Source organism: Myotis yumanensis, unplaced genomic scaffold (genome assembly GCF_028538775.1).
Source record: "Myotis yumanensis isolate MYYU_CA2020_CCGP unplaced genomic scaffold, mMyoYum1.0.hap1 SCAF_6, whole genome shotgun sequence".
Lineage (NCBI taxonomy): Eukaryota > Metazoa > Chordata > Mammalia > Chiroptera > Vespertilionidae > Myotis > Myotis yumanensis.
Window position 1 is genome coordinate 87,834,972 of NW_027223757.1, and position 22,415 is coordinate 87,857,386.

Here is a 22,415-nt window from a genome sequence, read left to right on the forward strand (position 1 = left end):
AAGTGACTTTAAAGCCCACATGAAGGTATGTTAACGAGGCCTGGAGGTGCTCTGGGCACTAGGATTGATCTGGCCGCTCCCCAGCAGGGTGGGTTCTGGGTTTTCTCTCTCGGCGCTGCTGAGCAGACTCCTGGGTTAACTCTAATTTGCTCACTGATATGTTCCTAGAGCCATTGCCTACTGCCTGTCAGTGTTCACTTTATCTTTATAAACCTTTCATAACAATGGTAAGGCTGCACCGGTTTACACGCAGCGCCTGCTCCTGAGCTCTGGGCTGGCTATCTGCCTACGATGGCACCATAGTGGAAGACCAGTGCCCTCCCAGCGCCCATGGCACCACCCGTGACTCCAGGAGATTGAAGCCTTCCTCTAGTCAGTCTTCACCACGTGGGAAATAGTGAATATTATTGATAATATGAATCTCATTGGAAACATTCATGTTTGATCATTGTATCTAGCATGAGCCGTGAAATCCTTAAGTCACGCCTCAGATATTCTGGTCAATATGTTAAAGAAGGAAAAGAAGAAAGCTCAGGATGCCCTCCACGCATCTGGCACAGATAGAAACGAATCTAGACGCGCACAGAACTCGCCCCTCCCCGCAGGGAACCCGGAGGGCCCAAGGACATTGCTGCCCTCAGCTTCCACACAGGCCCAAGATGCCACCACTTTTGGGCACAGATCCAGTTTGCTCCAGAGAAAAACAGGTCGGTGATGTTTATTTATAAATATAGATTATAGAACCTGATATAGAATATCATAAATTGCACATCAATATAACAAGTAGAAATAGTGTAAGCAATTATCACTTTATCATTACACTCATTGTAATTCTTACTTTTATCATTACTAATATTTGTTGTGGCTGATACCTTTCTCTTAAACACTTGGAAGAATCTGAAGTATGGAATGTACTAGAACAAAGGTTTAAACGCTTCCCTTTCGACAACATCAGTTGACATTTTCTGTGTAAACATTTTCTGTGTAAATGTTTGTTGGGATGGTGCCCTGACATGCAAGCTTTCCTAAAGGATTTGGCTTAGGAATAATTTGAGCCTGGTCTCACCCAGAAAGAGATTGTTTCGTTTATAAAAGACAAAATTGAGAAGCCTGGGTATATAGATTGTGATATTATATCCCTTTATGGCCTTTTAAATTAAATTTATTTGAGTAACATTGGTTCACAACATACATAGTTTTCAGGGATGCAAGGTTATAATTCGACATCTGTATACTCTACCACGTGCTCCCACCTGAAGTCTAGGTTCCGGCCGTTACCATATATTTGAACCCTTTTACCTTTTAATTCCAAATCTTCTTGCTTTGAATATTTTTTTTAGTAAAAGTGTAGGTAGGATAAATTCAAAGTCATAGGAAACCAAAAATGCTGTTTTAGCATTTATTGTAGTGGCTGTGGAGAAGGAGGGGCGTTACTCCTGTGACTGCTCCAGCTGGCACACCTGTACTCTATGATGGGTAACAGCAGGCTAGAAAAGTAAGCAGCCCTCTGGGTGGGTGAATTTATCCATTCATTCATCTCCTAGAGGCCCAATACATGATAGGGGCCATCGGGGGCAGGCCGGCTGGGCAAGGGGCCACAGGCGGTTGGCCAGCTGGCCCCACCCCTGATTGGGGTCAGGGTGCCCGCTCAGGGGTGGGGCCAGCCAGGGTGAGGGGCCGTGGGCATTCCGGTTGTTCTGCTGTTCGTTCAATTTGCATATCACCCTTTTGTTATATAGGATTTGTTTATTCCTTTATTCCTTCAACACCTATTTATTGAGTACACACTTTTTTCTAGGTACTGTGCTAATTATTATTATTATAACTAAAGCATACATAGCCCTTGTATGTATCAGGGGCTATTCAAAGTTCTCTACCTGAATTAACTTGCTTAACCCTTACCTAAGTTCTTGTTTTACCCCATATTACAAATGAGGGTGCGCATGGGCAAACACCATCTCTGATCTCAGAGCGTCTTGAACAATGAGCTACAAAGCACGCCTCTCTGTTACTGAGGGAGCACATACCAGGACTCGGGCTCCAGTTAACCCCAGAAAGATCCAAAAGGAACATGGAGGGGGAGCGTGGGGAAGGAATGTTGCAAGCAGAACAATCACTTGGGTAGTTTTCAGGGCCTTTGTTGGAGAAAGGAGCATTTTAGGAAGCAAGAGGCCAGGATGGTTGGCATTGTGGAGTGAGAGCCTGGGAAGAACAGATTGGCAGAGGACACAAAGTTTGCACATGCAATGAGAAGGCCGTTATCCTAGTCCAGTGCGAAGAATGGGATGAAGAGAGAGATGGGGGATCATAAGCCTTTAGGAAGTGAAGTAAAAGGGCCTGGTGCCTTTATAAAGGATACTAGAGGCCTGATGCACAAAGATTCGTGCAAGAGTGGGCCTTCCTTCCCCTGGCTGCTGGCACTGTCTTTGCTCTGGCTGGAGCCACCTTTCTGCCTTCCCACGCTGCCCAGAACATCCACCCCACCCCTAACCGCTCAGCGCCTGCATATGCAAATTAACCCACCATCTTTGTTGGGTTAATTTGCATATCCACTCCTGATTGGCTGGTGGGCATCATGAAGGTACGGTCAATATGCATATTTCTTCTTTATTAGTGTAGGTGTGTGTGTCTGGGAGTGGGTGGGTAAGGTGATATTGGTCCCCTGGTGTTTAGGGGGCTGGGGAGGCTCTCCATGGAGGTAGAGAAGTGGGCCTCTCAGCACTGCAGCGAGAGGCACTGTTGCCACAGGAACATAATCTTGGCGTGTCTGCCAACATGAAAGGTCCCAATGAGTTCCCACATAAGAACCCCAGGCTCATGAGGGAAGGAACTCTGTTTACTGGCCTTTTCCAAAGATGCACACCATGTGCTGTGCAGACATGGCCTCGGATGTCTCTGCCCAACCCCTTGCCGTGTGCACCAGGCCCTCTCTATTTCTGTTTTCTCTTGGCCACACCATCTCTCTTCTCATAATTCTCCTCCCCCACAGCAGCTCATAATCTCTCTCCTAACTCATAATTACAGTCAACTCTCAGTCACTCATTTCTTCTCTCGATACTGCCATCGGGAAAGACTATAGTTTTGTTTGGAGAATGAGTTAAGTTTACTTGAATAGAAAATCACTGAAAAAATAATGGAAATTGTTTGTAAAGTCCAAGTACAAATGAGGTAAAAGAGTTTTGGCACAAAGCCTTGCAGTTGAAAGGGTTTTTGAGTTGTTTTAACTGTCACTGGATACAGTTCTAGCAATAACTTTGAGGAGGAGCAGGCTCACAAATGGGTTGATAATGATCTAAGCCGTGGAGGAGGGATTGCTGGGGGATTGATTTTATTTTTTGGCAAAACTACAGGTGGGATGAAAATTGCTGTGGATGAGCCCATGCCGCAAGGCAACAGGTAATGGGATAGCTTGTGGCAATGTTTAAGGTCCTCGGAGCTGATTCGGCTTTTATTAGAGCGTTATTTTATACAAGCAGCTTGTGTACTCTAAACCAGATTCAAAAACGCATTAACATGCTGCTTGGAAAGTATTTCTGCCTTATGTAGGTGTTGTCCGTTTCCATTCACCATCCCCGGGGCTGTCTTTAATGTAGAAAGCAAGTACGTTTGGCCATCTTGTACTCTGAGACCTTGTGAAATTGTCTCCCCTTTTTGGTGACCCCCTTCTTCCACTTACCCCCACTTTATGCTGAAAATGACTCCTTTCAAGCTTCTTCTGTTGAAAGAACGTGAAACCGAATTCATGGTTCCCTGGAGATTCGTGGTCATTGCGCAGCCGCTGCGGCGGCGGAGGAGGGGCGAGGCGAAGGGAGGCACTGGGCTTTTGTTGTTGTTTTGGAGGTTAAATGTCTGTTTGGGTTTTATTGAAATAATAGGAGGGGTTGTTCAGCTTTCCAGTTTGAAAGAGTCATATTGTTCTCTTTAAAATAGCAGGAGTTTTATAGTTTGTTTGGGTGGGAGTTTTTTGTTTGGGTTGGGTTTTTTATTTTTTAGTTTTTTGTTGTTTGGGGTTGGGTTTGTTTGGATTTTTTTTTTTTTTCCTGTTTCAGTTCTCTGACTGTAAGCTCCAAATAGTCACCTGGAGCCCTCAGTATTCTGCAGCCCCTCCTCCACCCTGCCCTTCAACTCTTTGAGATGGTAACAGAGCCCCTCATCACAGGTGATGTCACTGGCATTTTACTAGTAAAAGGTGAATTGAAAGACAAAGCTCCAGCTCCAGGCTTGTTTCTTTTACTCCAGGAGCGTTTATTCACTCTCCAGAGGACGTTCACAGAAGGCCCAAGGGCACAGCTGCAGGGGCTACCGAGGTGAGCTGAGGAATGCTCTCTGGCTCTGCACCCTTACACTTCAGTAAAGGAGGCTGGCTCCGTACAAAGAGCAGAAATTAAAGCAGCAAGTGTTATAAGCAGGGACTAGAAGTAGTGCTATGGGAATTCAGCGGAGAAGAGATGAATTTCAATAAGTAGATCAGGGAAAGCATTCCAGAGCCAGTGACATGGAAGTTAGGTTTGAAAATATTGGCAGAATTGGGTATTCAAAGATGGAGGGAAGAAGGGTCTCAACATGCTAGGTTTAAAGAATGTTATGAACAAAGGTTTGGGAACAGGACATGGAAAAATGTGTAGAGTTGGCAGGGATATTTGTTTAGCTGAGGCCTTGGAGATATACAGGAAGTCAGGAGAAATAAGGCTACAAAAATGAGGGGGACATTGTTAGAACGGTTGCTTCAGGGAACGGGAGTGGAGGAATGGATGAGAACCCCCTTTTAACTCTATCACTCTATGCTTCGTATTGTTGTAATTGCCTGCATGTCTTTATTGGGTAAGTAGGGACACATTATGGAAACCCGTGAATGCCAGTCCAGGGAATTTTCTTCATTTGGTTGCAAGGAAACCACCGAAGCAGAACGGGCCTGGCGATGGCTGTGCGCTGGGAGGTGTTTCTGGAAGAAATCTTCAGGGTACATTGGAGACGAGTAACTGGCTCCTGGAGACTCGAGCAAATGGCTCAGGAAATACCATAATAGTCCAAGTTGGGAACGATGGAAACAGAAGAGGCGAGGAGCCCAGGGCAGTTCCCGGGGCATAAAGGGCGGCTCTGTTTCTCCTTCCTGGCTGTGGGTTCTCCTGGCGCTGAGGGTGCAGCTGCAGGCAGAGAGCAGGCGCGGGGCTCTCGGATGCTGTTTCGGACCTGGAGCCAGCTCCTTGGGTTTGCTTACTCTTGCTCAAAGGATTGCTCTCTAGACCAGAGCTACTGCTATCAAGGCTTAATATGCCCAACCCTCCACTAAGGTGAAAAGAAAAGCTCCAAGAGAACTTGATGGAGACAAAACTCACCCATAAAACAAACAGATGAAAAGAAAGATGACAGTTTCTAAGATCCTTCTCAGCTTGCTTTGTGTTAGGCCGCAGGCGCAATTGCCACCTCCCGCATTTCAGAGCTCTCATGACCCATGCCACCCTCTTTTCTGGAACTGACCACACTTTCGTCTTTGCATTTTCCCATAACGCAGTTCAGGAGATGGTCAGTAAACGGACCGCTGCCTCCTCGGCAGCTCTGTGGCCAGTCTCACTTCTGAAGAGCACAGTACTGACCAGTTAGCCAAGCTTCACTGCCAGTGCTACCTCTTTGCATCCTCCTATGTGAAGTGTCTATGATTAGATGGAATGAATAAATGATATGAGAGAGAGAGAATAAGAGAGAGAGAGAGAATATGAGAGAACAGACCTCTGCTTTTAAGTCCAAAATCAAGGCTCACACCCATTTCTAAATATTTGTTTTATCTGGTTCTCTTTGTGATTCCAATCAGGTCTTTTAACTTAAAAAGTGAACAAATGGAAGTTGGTGTGTTTTCTAAAAGACAGTGGCGTTGCCTTAGCTGGAACTCAACTCCAGGCATTTAGATTCAGCGGCCATCCATGAGCACCCACGCGCCTTGCCTACCTTGCTCTTTATCTATGTTTTTCTTTCTTTTTGTTTAAAGAGAGAGGAAGAGGTGTTGAGGAGGAGAGAGAGAGAGGAGAGAAAGATCAATGTGAGAGAGACACATCAATTGGTTGCCTCCCGCACACGCCCTGACTGGGGCCAGGGATTGAACATGAAACCAAGGTGTGTATTCTTGACCTGGAATCAAACCTGCAACCCTTCGGGGCACAGACGGATGCTCTAACCACTGAGCCATGCCAGCTCTCTATCTATTTTGTAAGTCACCATCATGAGCACCTCAGGAGTTTTTAACGTAGTGCGGAGATAGATAGATAAAGCTGTCTTTCGTGTAATGAATGCTCAAGAAAAGGGCCTGGATAGATGAAAGTTCCTGCAAAACCATTGCCCATTCAGCCATCAGTTCCAAACTCTTGGGGAAAACAGTAAGGACGGAGAAGACAGATTTCAAATGTGAGAGGATTCAGCGTAGAGTATCAAAGAGGCAAAAGGTCGCTTGGTGAAATGGACACCTATTCCCTATGGGCACTGAAATTGCGTGTTAAAATGCTTGCTTAGATATATAAAGGAAAACCTTGAACCTGGAGCCCAAAGAAAGATCTGCTAGTGACAGTGAGGAAATGGAAGAAGAAGACATGGCCCAATAGAATGAACCTGAACAGGGACAAGGTTTCATGTGTTGTGTTGTTTGCTTGTGTGTTTATTTCCGTCAGCATGGTTAAGTTTTGTTCTAGAATCACAGAAGAAGGCAGAGAAGCTCCATCCCCGTTCCCCCACCCTGTAACAGGAAGAATCGTATTGTGGGATAAGGCCCTATTTCTTACCTTGTCCTGAAGTTTAGAATGAAAGGCTACATTTTTATTTAGTGACGTCCATAAAGTAGATTGTATATTGTCTGCACAGGCAAATTAATTTTGCAAATAGGCGTGAGATCCTCAAACCTCCTTTCAAACATAGCTGGGAGAGGCACTCCACGCAGGTCTGGTTGAGAACCCTTACCAAACAGGGAAGACCAACTGCCCAAAGCCATCCACTCTCATGGCACAGAGGAGTGAATGAGGCTGGGAAGGGGATAGAGGGTCATAAATCTGAACACTGGGTCGGAACGCAGGGAACTTTATTTTATTAAACATTGCATTCACAAATTAATTCTTCAGTTGATTATTTTTAACTCAGGTTTCATTTTCATCTGTAAAGGGAGGTAGGGCTCCCTAGGAAGCACTGTTTGAGCTAAATGTTTATGAGGAAGGGCCCGGGACCACACCTGTGGAGTGAGAGCAGCGGTTGGCAGAGGGAGAAGCTGAGCTGTGCTGCGGCTGAAAGGGCTCGGGCCAGGGGACAGGGCCTCTCTCCCTCGTGACCATCAGTCATGGATGTGGGCCTCCCCTGGCAGGAGGCACGGCTCTCAATGAGGCAGTTTTTTCAGCTGAGAAAACCCCTAAGTAGGGTTGACAACTGAGGAGTTCCTGTTAATGTGCCCCAGCAGCTGGAGGAATGAGTGTTTCATTTTTTTCCTTAAATTTTATTTATCTCACCTCTCCCACCGACCTGTGGTCATCACCCATCTGCTCTCTGTGTCCATTAGCTTGTTTTTTGTTTGTTAGAATCCACGCATGAGAGAGATCATAGGATATTTCTCTTTCTCTTTCTGACTTATTTCACTTAGCGTAATGCCCTCAAGGTCCATCCATGTTGTTACAAATGGCAAGATTTCATTCTGTTTTATGGCTGAGTAATATCCCATTGTGTCCCCGTGTCTGTGTTTGTATCACAATTTCTTTACCCATTTGTCCATCAGTGGGCACTCAGGTTATTTCCATGTCTCGGTTATTATAAGGAATGCTGCAATGAGCAGGGGATGCATATCTCTTTCTGAGTTAGTGTTTGTTTTCATTGGATAAAAATCTACAAGTGGAATTGCTGGACCATTAGGTAGTTCTAGTTTCCATTTTTTGAGGAACCTGCTTCTCCTGCTTTCCACGGTAGCTGCACCATTACACCCCCACCAACAGTGCACAGGGCTTCCTTTTTCTCGTCCTCACCAACACTTTTCATTTCTTCTCTTTTTAAATAATAGCCATGCTGATAGAGGTGAGGTGATATTGCATGGTGATTTTGATTTGCATTTCCCAGATGACTAATAATGTTGAGCATCTTTTCATGTATCTGTTGGCCATCTGTATATTTTCTTTGGAAAATGTCTATTCAAATCTGCTCATTTTTCAATTGGATTATTTGGATTTTTGTTATTGAGTTGTACAAGTACTTTATGTATTTTGGATATTAGCACTTCAGATATATGATTTGAAAACATTTTCTCGCACTCAGTAGGCCATCTTTTCACTTCATTGATGGTTTTCTTTGCTTTTTGGTTTGATGTAGCCCCACTGGTTTATTTCTGCTTTTGTTGCTTTTGCTTTGAGTGTTAGATTCAATAAATCATTGCCCAGACCTATGTCTTGGAGCTTACTGCTTACATTTTCTTCTAGGAGTTTTATTATTTCAGGTCTTATGCTCAAGTCTTTTTTTTTTTAATATGTTTTATTGATTTTCTACAGAAAGGAAAGGAGAGGGATAGAAAGCTAGAAACATCGATGAGAGAGAAACACCGATCAGCTGCCTCCTGCATGCCCCCCACTGGGGATGTGCCCGCAACCAAGGTACATGCCCTTGACTGGAATCGAACCCGGGACCCTTGAGTCCGAAGGCCGACGCTCTATCCACTGAGCAAAACCGGTTCTGGCAATGTTCAAGTCTTTAATCCATTCTGAGTTAGTTTTTTTTTGAATGGTATAAAATAGTAATTGAGTTTTATTTATTCTTATGTGGCTGCCCAGTTTTTCTAACTCCATTTATTGATATACTATCTTTCCCCCATTGTATAAGCTTGGCCCCTTTGTTGTAAGTTAATTGACCACATATGCATGGATTTATTTGGGGGCTCTCAATTCTGTTCCACTGATCTATGTATCTATTTTTTTTTAATGCCTGTGCATTAATGTTTGTAATATAGTTAGAAACCAGGGAATGGAATGCTTCCAGATTTGTTCTTTTTTCTCAAGATTGCTTTGGCTACTTGGGTTTTTTTCTGGTTCCATAAAAAAATTTCAGGATTATTCTATTTATTTAAAAAATGCATTGGAATATCTTTCCATTTATCTGTGTCTTCTTCAATTTCTTTTACTAATGTTTTATAGAAATATACAGATCTTTCACCTCCTGGGCTAAATTTATTCCTAGGTTTGTTTTTTTGTTTTATTGAAGTTCTTGATTCTTGAAGGGGTATCTGGATGGCACATCACAGAATGTACCACACCTATTAAGTTTTCTACAACATCCAAAATATCAATGTAGTCCTAATTTAACTGATTATTTAGCTTTCTAGTCCATAATGTAACTCTATAGTAATATTAATATGACTCATAAAGCTGAATAAATATAGGAATTGTGTAATCACTAATTTTAGTATTGTTTTCATGACAAAATATATTCTGCATTCCTACTTGGAATCCCAAAAACACATGCCCTGTGCCTCTAGCAGCAGAGACAGCAAAGAAACAGTAGGTAGGTCTCTCTCTCTCTCTCTCTCTTTCTCTCTCTCTCTCTCTCTCTCTCTCTGTCTCTCTATCTTTCTCTCTATCACACCACACACACACACACACACACACACACACATACATGTGCATACATGGGTACGTGCACATATACATACAGAGTCTTGTCCAGACTTGGGCAATAGCATTACTCTTTCACCAGTTATGGATTTCCCCTATAGAACATGCAAAGCTCCGTGCCATTCTAGACGAGGTGGAGAATGTGAGCATTCCATACCAACGGCTCTGGGAAAACTGAAGGTCTATCCATAGCTGCAGGAGCAGAGGCTACTGTTGATTCGTTTCATAAGCAGTCATTGAGGTCAAGCTGGTTAGCAGGCAATGTGCTGGGTGTTATAGATTAGAAGGTGAAGGAGATCCAGGACCTGTTAGAGGACTTACAATCTAGGAACAGCCAACCTTCCCTGGGTAGGTTTAGGAAAACTGAACGGAAGAGGTGGTACTTAAACAAAACCTTCAAAGACTATTCACATTTATGTCTGGGAGAGTGAATCGAAGAGGGAGGGAAAGGACAGCACAGTGCAGCCTGGGAAACTTCTCAAGCAAAAGCACAGAGGTGTGGGGCACAGGGTGTGTTTGTGAGGTTTCAAGCACTTGGTTTGGCGGGATTGCAGGGTTTGTGTGGATACAATGGTGTTTAGCAAGAGATCAAGCTGAAGGGGGATCAGCTCATGAGAAGCTAAAAAGCCACGCTTTCAAGTTTAGAGCTGTATTTTCTTGGCAGTGGGGAGCCATTGCAGCTTTGTAACTGGAGAGTAACATGGTCTGATTTCTGTTAAGGAAAGATCATGAGAGCAGCGTGCTGAGTCAATCGGAAGCTGGAGGGAAGGTGGGTGGGATGTTGTGTTAGCCTTCCAGGTAGGAAGTCCTAAGGGCTTGAATCAAACCAGCCACAGTAGGAAGTAGAAAGATGGGAAGTGAGTCAAAGGTTCGAGGAGGAAGGAGAACTGATCTGTCCTGAGTAGAATGGGGCTGAGATGGACAGTCCACGGTGACTCCTGGTTTCCGAGTGGATATGGCGCCATTTACCAAGGCAGGGAATACATGAAGAGGAGCAGGTTTGGAGGGAGAGTTTAATTATGGTCTGATTATGGGTATGTTGAGAATGAGTATGAGGTGGGAGTGTCTAAGGTAATAAATATATAGAGCTTTAGTGCTCAAGGCAAGAAGTTAATTAGAGAGATGGATCATGGACCTGTGCCCAGGAGCGTGGATACGGTGGCCCACAGAGATGGGTAGCAAGGATAAAGGGGAAAAGGACCAACAGGAGAGCACGTAAGATCCCCAGTACTGATGGAGGAGGCTGAAGCAGAAGAACCAGCTAAGGAGAAGTAGGAAAGGCAAGAGAGAGGGTCGAGAGAGTGAGATCTCAGAAGCCAGGCAAGAGGTTGCGTGTCAAGGGGGTGGGGTGGTTCACAGCATCGAATGGTGCAGCGCGGTCAATGGTCAGTTTAGATGAGAACTACAAAGTCTATTGGGTCTGGATGGTAAGTGATGAGCGACCTTTGCCAAAGCAATTTCAAAGAGTGCGGAGGCAGAAGGCGCCCTGGGCCAGGTTGAAGAGTAGGCGGTAAGGAAGCGAGACAGGCAGGCATGGTCACGCAGATAGATCACCGGAGGTGAAGGAATATTGAGGCCAGGCTTGTTAAATGGAGTCTCTCTGTGGATGTTGAAGTCATTTGGGATGTTGGCAACCCATGGGGTGGAAAATGAAACTGTGAGCCAGGAGCCCAAGTCCACTTAGAGTAGCTGGGAGGGTTGTTCCCTGGTTGGACCGACATATACCGAGTAGCCTTACATTTCAGCGACGGAAAGAGTGGGTAGCAGGACCACATGGCACAGATCTCAGTGGAGGAAAACGTTTGGCCTTGGCATCAGAGAGCAGCGGCTCTGAAACGGTCTCGGTGAGTCAGAGGCCAGCACTGTCTCTGCCCTGCTGGCGTCTACGCACTTGGAGAACGAGCATCCTCCACTTGAGAGGCTCCAGACGGGCCGTTTCCCTGGAGGGGAAACAGGTCTCAGTGATGAGAAAGAGCTGACGCGGGGGGGGGGGGGAAGGGGGTGCGGGGGGGGGGGGGTCCCATGGCAACATGGAGCCTCTGGAAGGGTGAATTAGCCATGGAATGAGGGAGGCCAGCGGTGGAGGAGGGATGGGTGGGATGAGACAGGTAGGGCAGGGGTAGGGGGGCAGTTGGGGGGGGGGCTTGCATTTTTGGGTGGGAAAGATGGCAGGGAGAAAAGTCCTGGTAAGACCGATTATTCTTGCGGCCATGGGCCTGGTAAGTGGAGCAGGTTACTCTCAGCGGTTTTCCACAGGAGGCTCCCGAGGATTCCCTTAGAAATGAACTCTCCCTGGATGAAGCCGGAAGCGGGTGGGGACGATCATCGGCCTCCGAGTGTCGCACTCCCGTGACATCACAGGACGCAGGGAGGTTCGGGCAAGCACGCAGCATGGGGAAGCCGGGGAGGCTTCGGAGCAGCCCTCTGGTTAGTGTTCCCCAAGTGGTGGGAGGCGTGGGCACACCCCGCATGCTCCCCTCCTGCTGAGTCCTGGCCGTTCTAGCTGGGGCAGCTCCTCCAGGGATGGGGCACCGATTTGGGGGCTGTTCGTGCATCAGGGGGAGTAATTGTGTGGCTTTGTAGATATGAGTCATTCCCAAGCCTGATATTTACCAGTTTAGTGTTGTACTTCCTGAATCGTAGGCTCCTAAATATGTCCTCACTGTTCAGCGGTCTCCTCGGAGCCCCCCTGGAGGTAACAGAGACACTAACTCAAGAGAAATGGAACCGAATCCAGGAGACTCTTTTTTCTGGGCTGTTTTATTTGGGTCAAGCACAGAGCTGAGAACCCCTACACCTCCTACCTGTCGATGTAAGCTGTCGCTTCCCGTCCCGCGGCCATAACAGCCAGACTTCCTCCTGCGATGAGAAGCGGTAATTGCACTGAGCTGCATCCCTCGCCTCCACCCCGGAGCGTGAGAATTCCATCAGCACTTCCTTTTTCAAATATGATTTCCCAAGATTTATAGCAACAAAGGTGAACATGGTTTTGTCAGTGTGTTCAGTAGGGAGTGTATTTTGGAAACATGATAGACGAACCCTGACTAACTTTGTAGCACAAGACATGATCTTTCTAAAACATCTATCAATTGCTCTGACGCCCCGGGCAGAATTTACCACTGTGCGCCCACAACACTCGGCTTAGCTGGTTTCATGTTCTGATCGTGTTCTTAATATTTACTGCAGTCCGTGCACATGCTGAGGGGGAGGGGCAGATGGAAGCATGAGGTCGCCTGGGAAACAATAAGCCTTTCTCTGCTGGGCACCTGTGATGCTGGGCTTTTATTAGAACCTCAGTCATTGTCTGCCAAGCCCTTCGGCGCCTGTTACTCTGCCTGGCAACCTCCCAGCCAGACGCGTGGCTGGGCCACGCTGCTCCGCCCCTCCCGCTGCATGTCAGGCTGATCTCTCCTCGCCCGTCCCCTCATTCCTAGTTCTGCTTCCGGGAATCTGTTCAGCTCTTTGCCCTCGATTATTCTGCTTCCTTTCGATGAGCGGAGATTTCTTGGGGATCCTCCAGCACCCCGTCTTCTGACCATCTCACGCCTCGTGAGCTGTGCTGTGCGGAGCACTGTCCTGAAACTCACAGAAGGGGGACGGCTTCTGGCTGCGGCTGCCAGACTTAGAGGCAGAAACCGAGGGCACTTGCTTCCATCTGCACTGAAGCTCAACGATATGTTTTATTTTTTTTTAGTACAAATGGATCCCTTCAATATTTGGAACACACTTATACTAAAAAGCTACCTGTTATTTACCCGAAATTCAAACTTAACTGGGAAGTCCTGTATCGCACCTGACAGCACCGGCCCAGGCCTGTGCTTGGTTGGGGTGTTTCCCTGGGGTGGGGGTTCTGTGGCCTTTAAGAAGCTTCTCCCAGAAGAGGATAAGGAGGTCTGTGGGCTCCTTAGCATGCGGACTGCTGCAGGGCTCTCTTTTGGGGGGTGGGGGTGGGGGGTGAGGGAGATGGAGCTGATGTTCATGTTACCACCAAACGCTGAAGCTTTCATCCTTTGTCCTCCACCTGTTTCTTCCCAGACGAGTGGAGTTACAGGCTCTGGTCCCCGGAGAAGACAGGGGAGTCATAGTGCATAGTGTTTCTCAAACTGTTGCCTCAGGACGCCTGTCCACGTCGCTCAGGATGCTGTCTGTGAGGACAGTTTGGGAAAACGTGCTGCGTGCGGTTCCCCGGGAACACTTCTTTGCTGCAGGTACAGGTGGCCGGTACCTCCGCATCCAGCGATTTATTCTCCCAGCACTGACTCTAGCCGCGGCCTGATGCACTCCCTGTCTCCCTGTGCGGGTATCCCCACAGCCCAGGCCTCTGTATGTGGCTACTTTTGGAGATAAGTTTTATAACCAATACTTTTCTTAATAACGTAGCTTATTCTTTGGGAAATTGTTCAGATGCCCAGGTATACTCTGAGCCTGGCTAGTCTCCTCTGCTGACAAACCAAAATAGAACGCGTAGATGTGCTGCTCTCTCCATGAGGGACTCCCCACGCTCACTAGTCACACTGGGATGCCCAGGGGTGTTTATGGAGGCAGCCGGATGCGGAGGCTTCCTGGCCCGGTTCTGCGCATGGAGCATATGATGTTGACCTTTACCATTGGGGCTAAATGCTGAAAGTCAGCGCCGGGCTACGCTGAGTTTTCAGGTGGCGGGTCCCCTTCTCTGGGCGTGTTGTTGGGATGTGTTTGAATATCTCTCTTTGAGGGTTTTATTTCTCCAGAAATTCAGCACTTACCCTGTGGGTGGTTTGAGTGACATCTTGCAGCACATGAATGGCCTTACGCACAGGGGTTTAATGGGAGTCAGACAATGGCCCTACAGGAAGTGTCGTGGAGCAGTTGGCTCTCCCTTCAAACCTCATCACCAAGCAGTGACCTAACGGAGGAGTGAGCGCCGTCTGGATGTTGAGTGTCTGCACGGTATCTTTCTCTTTTCCTTTCAGGAGAAATGAACATCAGTGATCACATGCTAATGCCTGACCTGCTCTCTTTATAAGAGCGTGGAATAGGAGTTCATATTTCATGTCCTCTGTTGCTCAGTCACTCTCCCATGTTACAATTCTCTCATAATAAAATCACAGTGAGACGTGTCACCTCAATATATCACAGACCACTGATATGACAGGAGAAAGAGCAATGGAGCCTTTTTAACTATTTGTCTACAATGCTCATTGCTTGACTCAGATAACAAAGCGACTAACTCATTTCCTCCAATCACAGCAGTGAACATATGTGTGTATGTACATGTACTTCCATGCTCACACCACACACACAGCATACACATATAACACACCACACACAATGCATGCATGCATGCATGCACACACAACACACATACACATAACATGCCACACACATGCACACACTCATATTCACACAACACACACAGCACAACAAACACATAACATACCACACACATTCATACTCAAACAGCACATACAACATACCACACACACATACAACACCAACACACACATAAAATACCACACACGCACACACAACACAATCACACACATGCACACACACACATGCACACACACACACACAATACCACACACACCAACCCTTTCGTTTTTTGTGCTTCTCTAGCGCACCCGGCCCTGTTCCAGTCTTCCTAGCCTGTAGTGAATTAAACAAGTGCCATGCTTACTGGTCCAGAATTATGTAAACGGCCGATTTACTGACTCATAGGTTAAATTTCCATTTCTTTCCATTCCATTAAGTCCAGCAGGACTGGGTTGTTGTCCTCCAGCATTTCTCTGGCCTTTATGATCTCAGTGAATTCCTGTGACCCACTTTCCTCTGTGAACACAGCGGGATCAGAGCGGCCTTTGGTCGGAATGAGATCATGGAAAGTGATGCTCTCCGAACCGGGGGGCTTTGTGTTTCTCTCACCGAGGTGCACGGTGGTGTTTGATCGGGTCCTTCAGGGAGAGCATTCACCAGACCACTGTTCCCTCCCACATCAGCAAGGCCTGGGAACTAGTAGGTTAGCTTAGATATACAAGGGATGGGCTCCTTAAAAAAATGTTTAAGCAGAAGTAGAAACCTAGTTGGTTACTGTATTCATTTCATAACGTAGTTGCTCATTACCCCTCCTACTGTAGTTACATAGGCCGTGTGAAATAACCAACTCTGGCCATTGGCAAACAGAACCCGAGGGCCTCGTTACCCTCAGACTCACCGCTTTGGTGGTGAATTAACCATTTTCACGGAATAGTTCTGTTGGACAGAAGGTTGACTCTGAGGTTTAAAACCTCATCTTTCACCGGTGCAGGCAGATGACGGTGCTGTAGGTGGTGTCTGACGTATCCAGGGAGAAGAACTCCCTTCCTTCCATGTCAACACCAGATATGCCCACCGCTAAGGTGCAAGATGGCCAACTGACCTTGCTGGGGCCAGGATTCTCCATATAACTCTCTGCTCTCCACCCCATCCTGGTCCCACATAAAGAACCTTCTGGGGGTCCAGGGTGCTCTGCCCAAAATATCCTCCTTCTCCCCGAGTCTCAAAGTTGCCTCCGTTCCAGTTTCACTGGGTGAGTGAAATTTAAGGTTAAGCTGTTGAAATATGCCTCATTCCACCTAGTGCACTTCACCTAGTCAACTCCTTTCCCCGCTTAGACAAACAGGTCATTGGAGAGAAGGTCATGTGGGTGGGGCACTACAGCGATGGAGGCCTCTTTTCCAGAAGCCTGGAGAGCAGATGCACTGCAGTGGGTGAGCGGGCACAGTGGGGGGTGGGCACAGTGGGAGGGTGGGCATAGTGGGAGGGTGGGCATAGTGGGAGGGTGGGCACAGTGGGAGGGTGGGCATAGTGGGAGGGAGGGTACAGTGGGAGGGTGGGCACAGTGGGAGGGTGGGCACAGTGGGAGGGTGGGCACAGTGGGAGAGTGGGCATAGTGGGAGGGTGGGCATAGTGGGAGGGTGGGGACAGTGGGAGGGTGGGCATAGTGGGAGGGAGAGTACAGTGGGAGGGTGGGCACAGTGGAAGGGAGGGCACAGTGGGAGGGTGGGCACAGTGGGAGGGTGGGCACAGTGGGAGGGTGAGCACAGTGGAAGGGTGGGCACAGTGGGAGGAAGAGTACAGTGAGAGGGTGGGCACAGTGGGAGGGTGGGCACAGTGGGAGGGTGAACACACTGGGAGAGGGGGCACAGTGGGAGGGTGAGCACACTGGGAGAGGGGGCACAGTGGGAGGGTGAGCACACTGGGAGAGGGGGCACAGTGGGAGGGTGGGCACACTGGGAGAGGGGGCACAGTGGGAGGGTGGGCACACTGGGAGAGGGGGCACAGTGGGAGGGTGGGCACACTGGGAGAGGGAGCACAGTGGGAGGGTGGGCACACTGGGAGAGGGGGCACAGTGGGAGGGTGGGCACACAGGGAGAGGGGGCACAGTGGGAGGGTGAGCACACTGGGAGAGGGGGCACAGTGGGAGGGTGGGCACACTGGGAGAGGGGGCACAGTGGGAGGGTGGGCACACTGGGAGAGGGGGCACAGTGGGAGGGTGAGCACACTGGGAGAGGGGGCACAGTAGGAGGGTGGGCACACTGGGAGAGGGGGCACAGTGGGAGGGTGGGCACACTGGGAGAGGGGGCACAGTGCGAGGGTGAGCACACTGGGAGAGGGGGCACAATGGGAGGGTGGGCACACTGGGAGAGGGGGCACAGTGGGAGGGTGGGCACACTGGGAGAGGGGGCACAGTGGGAGGGTGAGCACACTGGGAGAGGGGGCACAGTGAGAGGGTGGGCACAGTGGGAGGGTGAGCACAGTGGGAGGGTGAGCACACTGGGAGAGGGGGCACAGTGGGAGAGGGGGCACAGTGGGAGAGGGGGCACAGTGGGAGGGTGGGCACATGGGGAGAGGGGGTACAGTGGGAGGGTGAGCACACTGGGAGAGGGGGCACAGTGGGAGGGTGAGCACACTGGGAGAGGGAGCACAGTGGGAGGGTGGGCACAGTGAGAGGGTGGGCACACTGGGAGAGGGGGCACAGTGGGAGGGTGGGCACAGTGGGAGGAAGAGTACAGTGAGAGGGTGGGCACACTGGGAGAGGGGGCACAGTGGGAGGGTGAGCACACTGGGAGAGGGGGCGCAGTGGGAGTGTGGGCACACTGGGAGAGGGGGCACAGTGGGAGAGGGGGCGCAGTGGGAGAGGGGGCGCAGTGGGAGAGGGGGCACACTGGGAGAGGGGGCACAGTGGGAGGGTGGGCACAGTGGGAGAGGGGGCACAGTGGGAGGGTGGGCACACTGGGAGAGGGGGCACAGTGGGAGGGTGAGCACACTGGGAGAGGGGGCACAGTGGGAGGGTGGGCACACTGGGAGAGGGGGCACACTGGGAGAGGGGGCGCAGTGGGAGAGGGGGCGCAGTGGGAGGGTGAGCACACTGGGAGAGGGGGCACACTGGGAGAGGGGGCGCAGTGGGAGAGGGGGCGCAGTGGGAGAGGGGGCACACTGGGAGAGGGGGCACAGTGGGAGAGCAAGGAGAATGAGGTTTGCTCTTCAGAAATGCGGCTGCTCTCACCTCCCCTCCTCCAGGGCTCACTACAGTCAGGTACAGCGTCACCTACTATGAGTAACTCCTGGATGACAGGAGGGAGCAGGAAAGGGGTCAGGACCCGTCGGCTGGCTTCACAATAACTAGGTGCAGAAACATGGGCAGTCTGCTGTCAGGACAGACCCCACACCTGCTGTGCGCAGCGTGTAGGAGTTTTAAGATTATTTTATGTTGCACTGCACATGGCCACACCTCCACACAGCCTAGCAAGAAATGATGCCGTAGAATTTTTACTTTTACAAGTAATACTTGCACATATTTTCCCTCTAAAATACTGAAACTTACAAATAACATCAAGTTTCCTTTGAGAACCTACCCCAATCTCCCTATCACCACCACCCCAATTAGAACTGTGTATATGAGATCAGTTCTGCTACTTTTTCTCTATAAACACATACACATGTATATACTTACACACATATGTGTATATTTGCATACAAATAATATATTATTCAAAATATATGTGTTATAAATATTTATTTTATAATATACAACGTATTTACATAATGTATAATATATAATGTAGTATCCTATATATTAAAAGGCTAATATGCAAATTGTCCCCTCGGAAGTTTGACCGACCAGGAGTTCAACCACCCACTATGACATGTGCTGACCACTAGGGGTTGGCACGGAATGAAGGAAGTCCCCGGCTGGCAGCCGGCAACTGGGGTAAGGAAGGCGCCAGCTGGCAGCCAGAAGGCCCTGATCGGCCCTGATCACTGGCCAAGCCCGGGGACCCTACCTGTGCATGAATTTTGTGCACTGAGCCACTAGTATAATATAATTATACTATGTAGATAATATGAATACATTTATTATGTATAAATACATGTTCTTCTTTATCTATATCATAAACCCATAGAAGATATATGACACTACTTTATGTGAATATTTTTGTACAAGCTCCAACATTCATGTCTCGATATTCAGCCAAGTTTAAGTGCCTGCTCTGCACTGGGTCTGTTCCAGGTGTTGGCAGGTGAACTCAGTAAAACAAAGATCCCACTGTCGTGCAAATGCTATCATTCTGGAACATTCTCACTCAATAATATGTCTTAGAGGCTATCCGTTTGCATACATATAGACCTACCTCAGTCCTTTTAAATAATGCATAAATGTGGTTGTAGCCCATGATTTAGACAGCCCCATACTGATGGGATTATTGTCATGAGCTGACCAGCATCTGGCCTGCTGGGTATCTCTCCACAGTTGGCTGGAGAGATAGGAGGTGCTTCCTTCATCACTTGTGATGGTTTTTCGGGTACATTCTGTGTTGTCAGACCAGAGGCCCAATGCAGAGACGTATGAGAGGGCTGGTAAGGAAAGATTTCTTTTTCTACTTAGGACAACGCATCAAGGTTTTCATGGTAAGAATCTGAACTAGAGTGGGGACCAGGAGAGTAGAAATGGAAGAGAGTTGTGGGCAAAAGACCTGTGCAGGGATGGCAACGCCTGGCCCACGCCAGCAGGGAGACGCGATCACGCCAGATAATCGAGGTGACAGTTTTATCTGAGTTCAGATCAGAGATTGGGAAAAGCCCATTTAGGTGTTAAACTCCCATTTTTCATCTTCCAGGATGGTTCCCATTCACGACGTCACCTACTTCTGTTTTTAACCTGTGTTCCCGTCTCCAGACATTTTCAATCTGAACAGAGTGAGGCTTGTAGAAGAGCCCAAAGTGTAGAATGAAGTGCAGGCCTCGTAATTGAAATAGGTTCCTTCCCTCATTCCCATCCGCATGAATTTTATGTACGTTATATACATAAAAGTGTTCTCATGTAGTTAAAAAATTAATAGGTTTCTCTTTCCAGTTGAGGTTTCGGGGCATTTGTTTTATTATAGACCTGCTTCATCACAGCTTAGCATAAGAACAGTACTGAAGTCTCTCCTTGGTTTGTTCACTTTAATCACCAAGGCAAACAGTGCCGATTTCCCCACCATTAATCAAGTTTCGGTGTTCAAATTGTGTGATGTGATTTTCCATTTTTTCCATGCCCTCATTGAAACCTGAAAACAATTGAACCAAGTAGTGAGGGAAATCATCAAGCCTGGAGTTTAGATGAGTATCTGGGAGAACTTCACTCAAGTACTTTCCTAAGTGGATAATCAGACGTGTTTCATCTCTTTTTTTTTTCTATGTGGATATTATCTATGGCTTCTATCTGTATTTATTAGCAAGAAAAACTTTGGTGGACTTAATTAAAATTTTGATGATTTTCTTTCTTTGTATTCCAGGGTTAGTCTAAGGAATGCAAAAATTAAATCTTATGCATGTTGTGTTTGTGTACATGTGTAATTAATAGGCATTTAGAGGAGGGATTTGCGTTCTTCCCCGGCTTTGTTCCCTGCATGAGCAGGTTTCTCTGCTCTCAGCCTCTCCTGTCATTCTCTCTGCCTAAATGCTGATGCCTGATGGAGGTGACTTCACCTGAGTACCGGAAAGGAAAGGACAGCAATTTGTGCCTCATTTGAGCCTTTTAACTTCCCAAAGGAAAGAGAAAAACAGCAGCAAAATTCTTAGAAAGAAAAATCTTGCCAACTTTTACATGCTGTGGCCCTACATCTAGACAGTCCTTTTGTAAATACCACTGTTGGGGGGGACCAAGGTTTTATGGGGCCAGAAACTTATGCAATTTGGGGAGTTCTCTTTAAGAAAAAGAATACAAAATTATTAATTCAAAAGGAAAAGGAAAATTAAATCTTTATGAAATAATGAGAAAAAATAATAGCACATTGTAAATTTTTAAAAAGCTAAAAGAAAATAACAGAACCCAGAAAAATACAGTATTTAATTAACACACCTCTATAATACTTTTTCTTTACATTTTTTGCTGAATAATCTTTGCTCAACACTTTCTATAACCATTTTGTAATATCATTTTCCATAGATAGAATAGAAAGATAAGTTGATTCTCCTCCTAAACATGGTTGTCTGAAACTTGTTTATATTATTGGTAGTTTAGGAAATATTATTTTGGCTTTGCAATTTGTCATCATTAATGTCATAAAAACTGTTAGAATTGTCAAAATTGGGGAAATTCCATCATGTTTCCTTTGCTGTGGGCAGTGGGAATGACACCAGGTGTTAGACTGGTTCAGCAACTTCAGTACTTGAGTTCTGGCTAGGAAAGAATTCAGAGCCAAGACTCCAACTATAAGAGAACATCTATATATATAAAAGCATAAACGACCAAATGACTGGTCGCTATGACACACACTGACCACTAGGGGGCAGATTCTCAATGCAGGAGCTGCCCCCTGGTGGTCAGTGCACTCCCACAGCCAACCTCCCGCGGTCCCTCCCTCCGGTCACTGACCCCGATCAGCCCTGATCAGCCCCAATTACCAGCCAGGCCAAGGAACCCCACCCGTGCATGAATTCATGCACTGGGCCTCTAGTCCTATATAATAAAAGCCTAATATGCTAAGTGTCTGGTCAACCAGTTTGCTGTTCAACCAATCAAAGCGTAATATGCTAATGATAAGCTAAGGCCGCTCAACCGCTCGCTATGACGCCCACTGACCACCAGGGGGCAGACACTCTGACCAATAGGTTAGCTTGCGGCTGGGGTCTGGCATATATGGACTGAGTAAGACGGGCTGGACTTGCCCTGGAGCCCTCCCTTGGTCCCTCCCAGGCTGGCCAACCTCCCACATCCCTCCCTGGCCCTGATTGTGCACTTGGCCTGGCCTGCGCCCTCTTGCAATCTGGGACCCTTTGGGGGATGTCGGAGAGCCAGTTTCAGCCTGATCTGGCAGGCCAGGCCAAGGGACCCCACTGGTGCACGACTTCGTGAACCGAGCCTCTAGTTTCTTTATAAAATCACAGAGGTGGAAGAGTAATTTGTAGAAGAAATGGGCTGAGGAAGTGAGTTATAGAGGAAAAGGAAAGGCCCTAGGAGCTTGGGAGTAAGGAAGGTGACATGCCTGGGGGGAAGGGGGTTAAAAGGGGTAGGAGTAAGGGAAAGGCAGGGGTGTGCTCCAGGGAGGGAGCATGCTGGTCCTCCATCCTAAGGGTTTTAAGGATGGAGATTTTAGGGAAAGTCCCAGGGGAAGATCTCAACAAAATATTCAGCAGTTTTCCAGGTGTGCCCTTTCATGGCCATGGTCTCCACTGATTGGTGGGCACCAGGGCAGGGGGTCATTATTCAATGCAGCTGGTCCTGAGGTCAGCCTTGGTGTCCCTTGTCTGGTTTTCCTGCTTTTCTGGGCCTGGAGCTGAAATACAACTGAG

General features: G+C 47.8%; 1 protein-coding gene across 1 annotated transcript in view; it reads left to right on the forward strand.

Moving 5' to 3' along the window:
- KIF6 (kinesin family member 6) overlaps window positions 1-22,415 on the forward strand; it is a 404,956-nt gene that overhangs the window by 216,210 nt on the left and 166,331 nt on the right. The window contains exon 13 of the mRNA XM_070419405.1: window positions 492-707. Coding sequence (XP_070275506.1) covers window positions 492-707 — 216 coding nt within the window. The remainder of the gene's footprint in view (window positions 1-491; window positions 708-22,415) is intronic.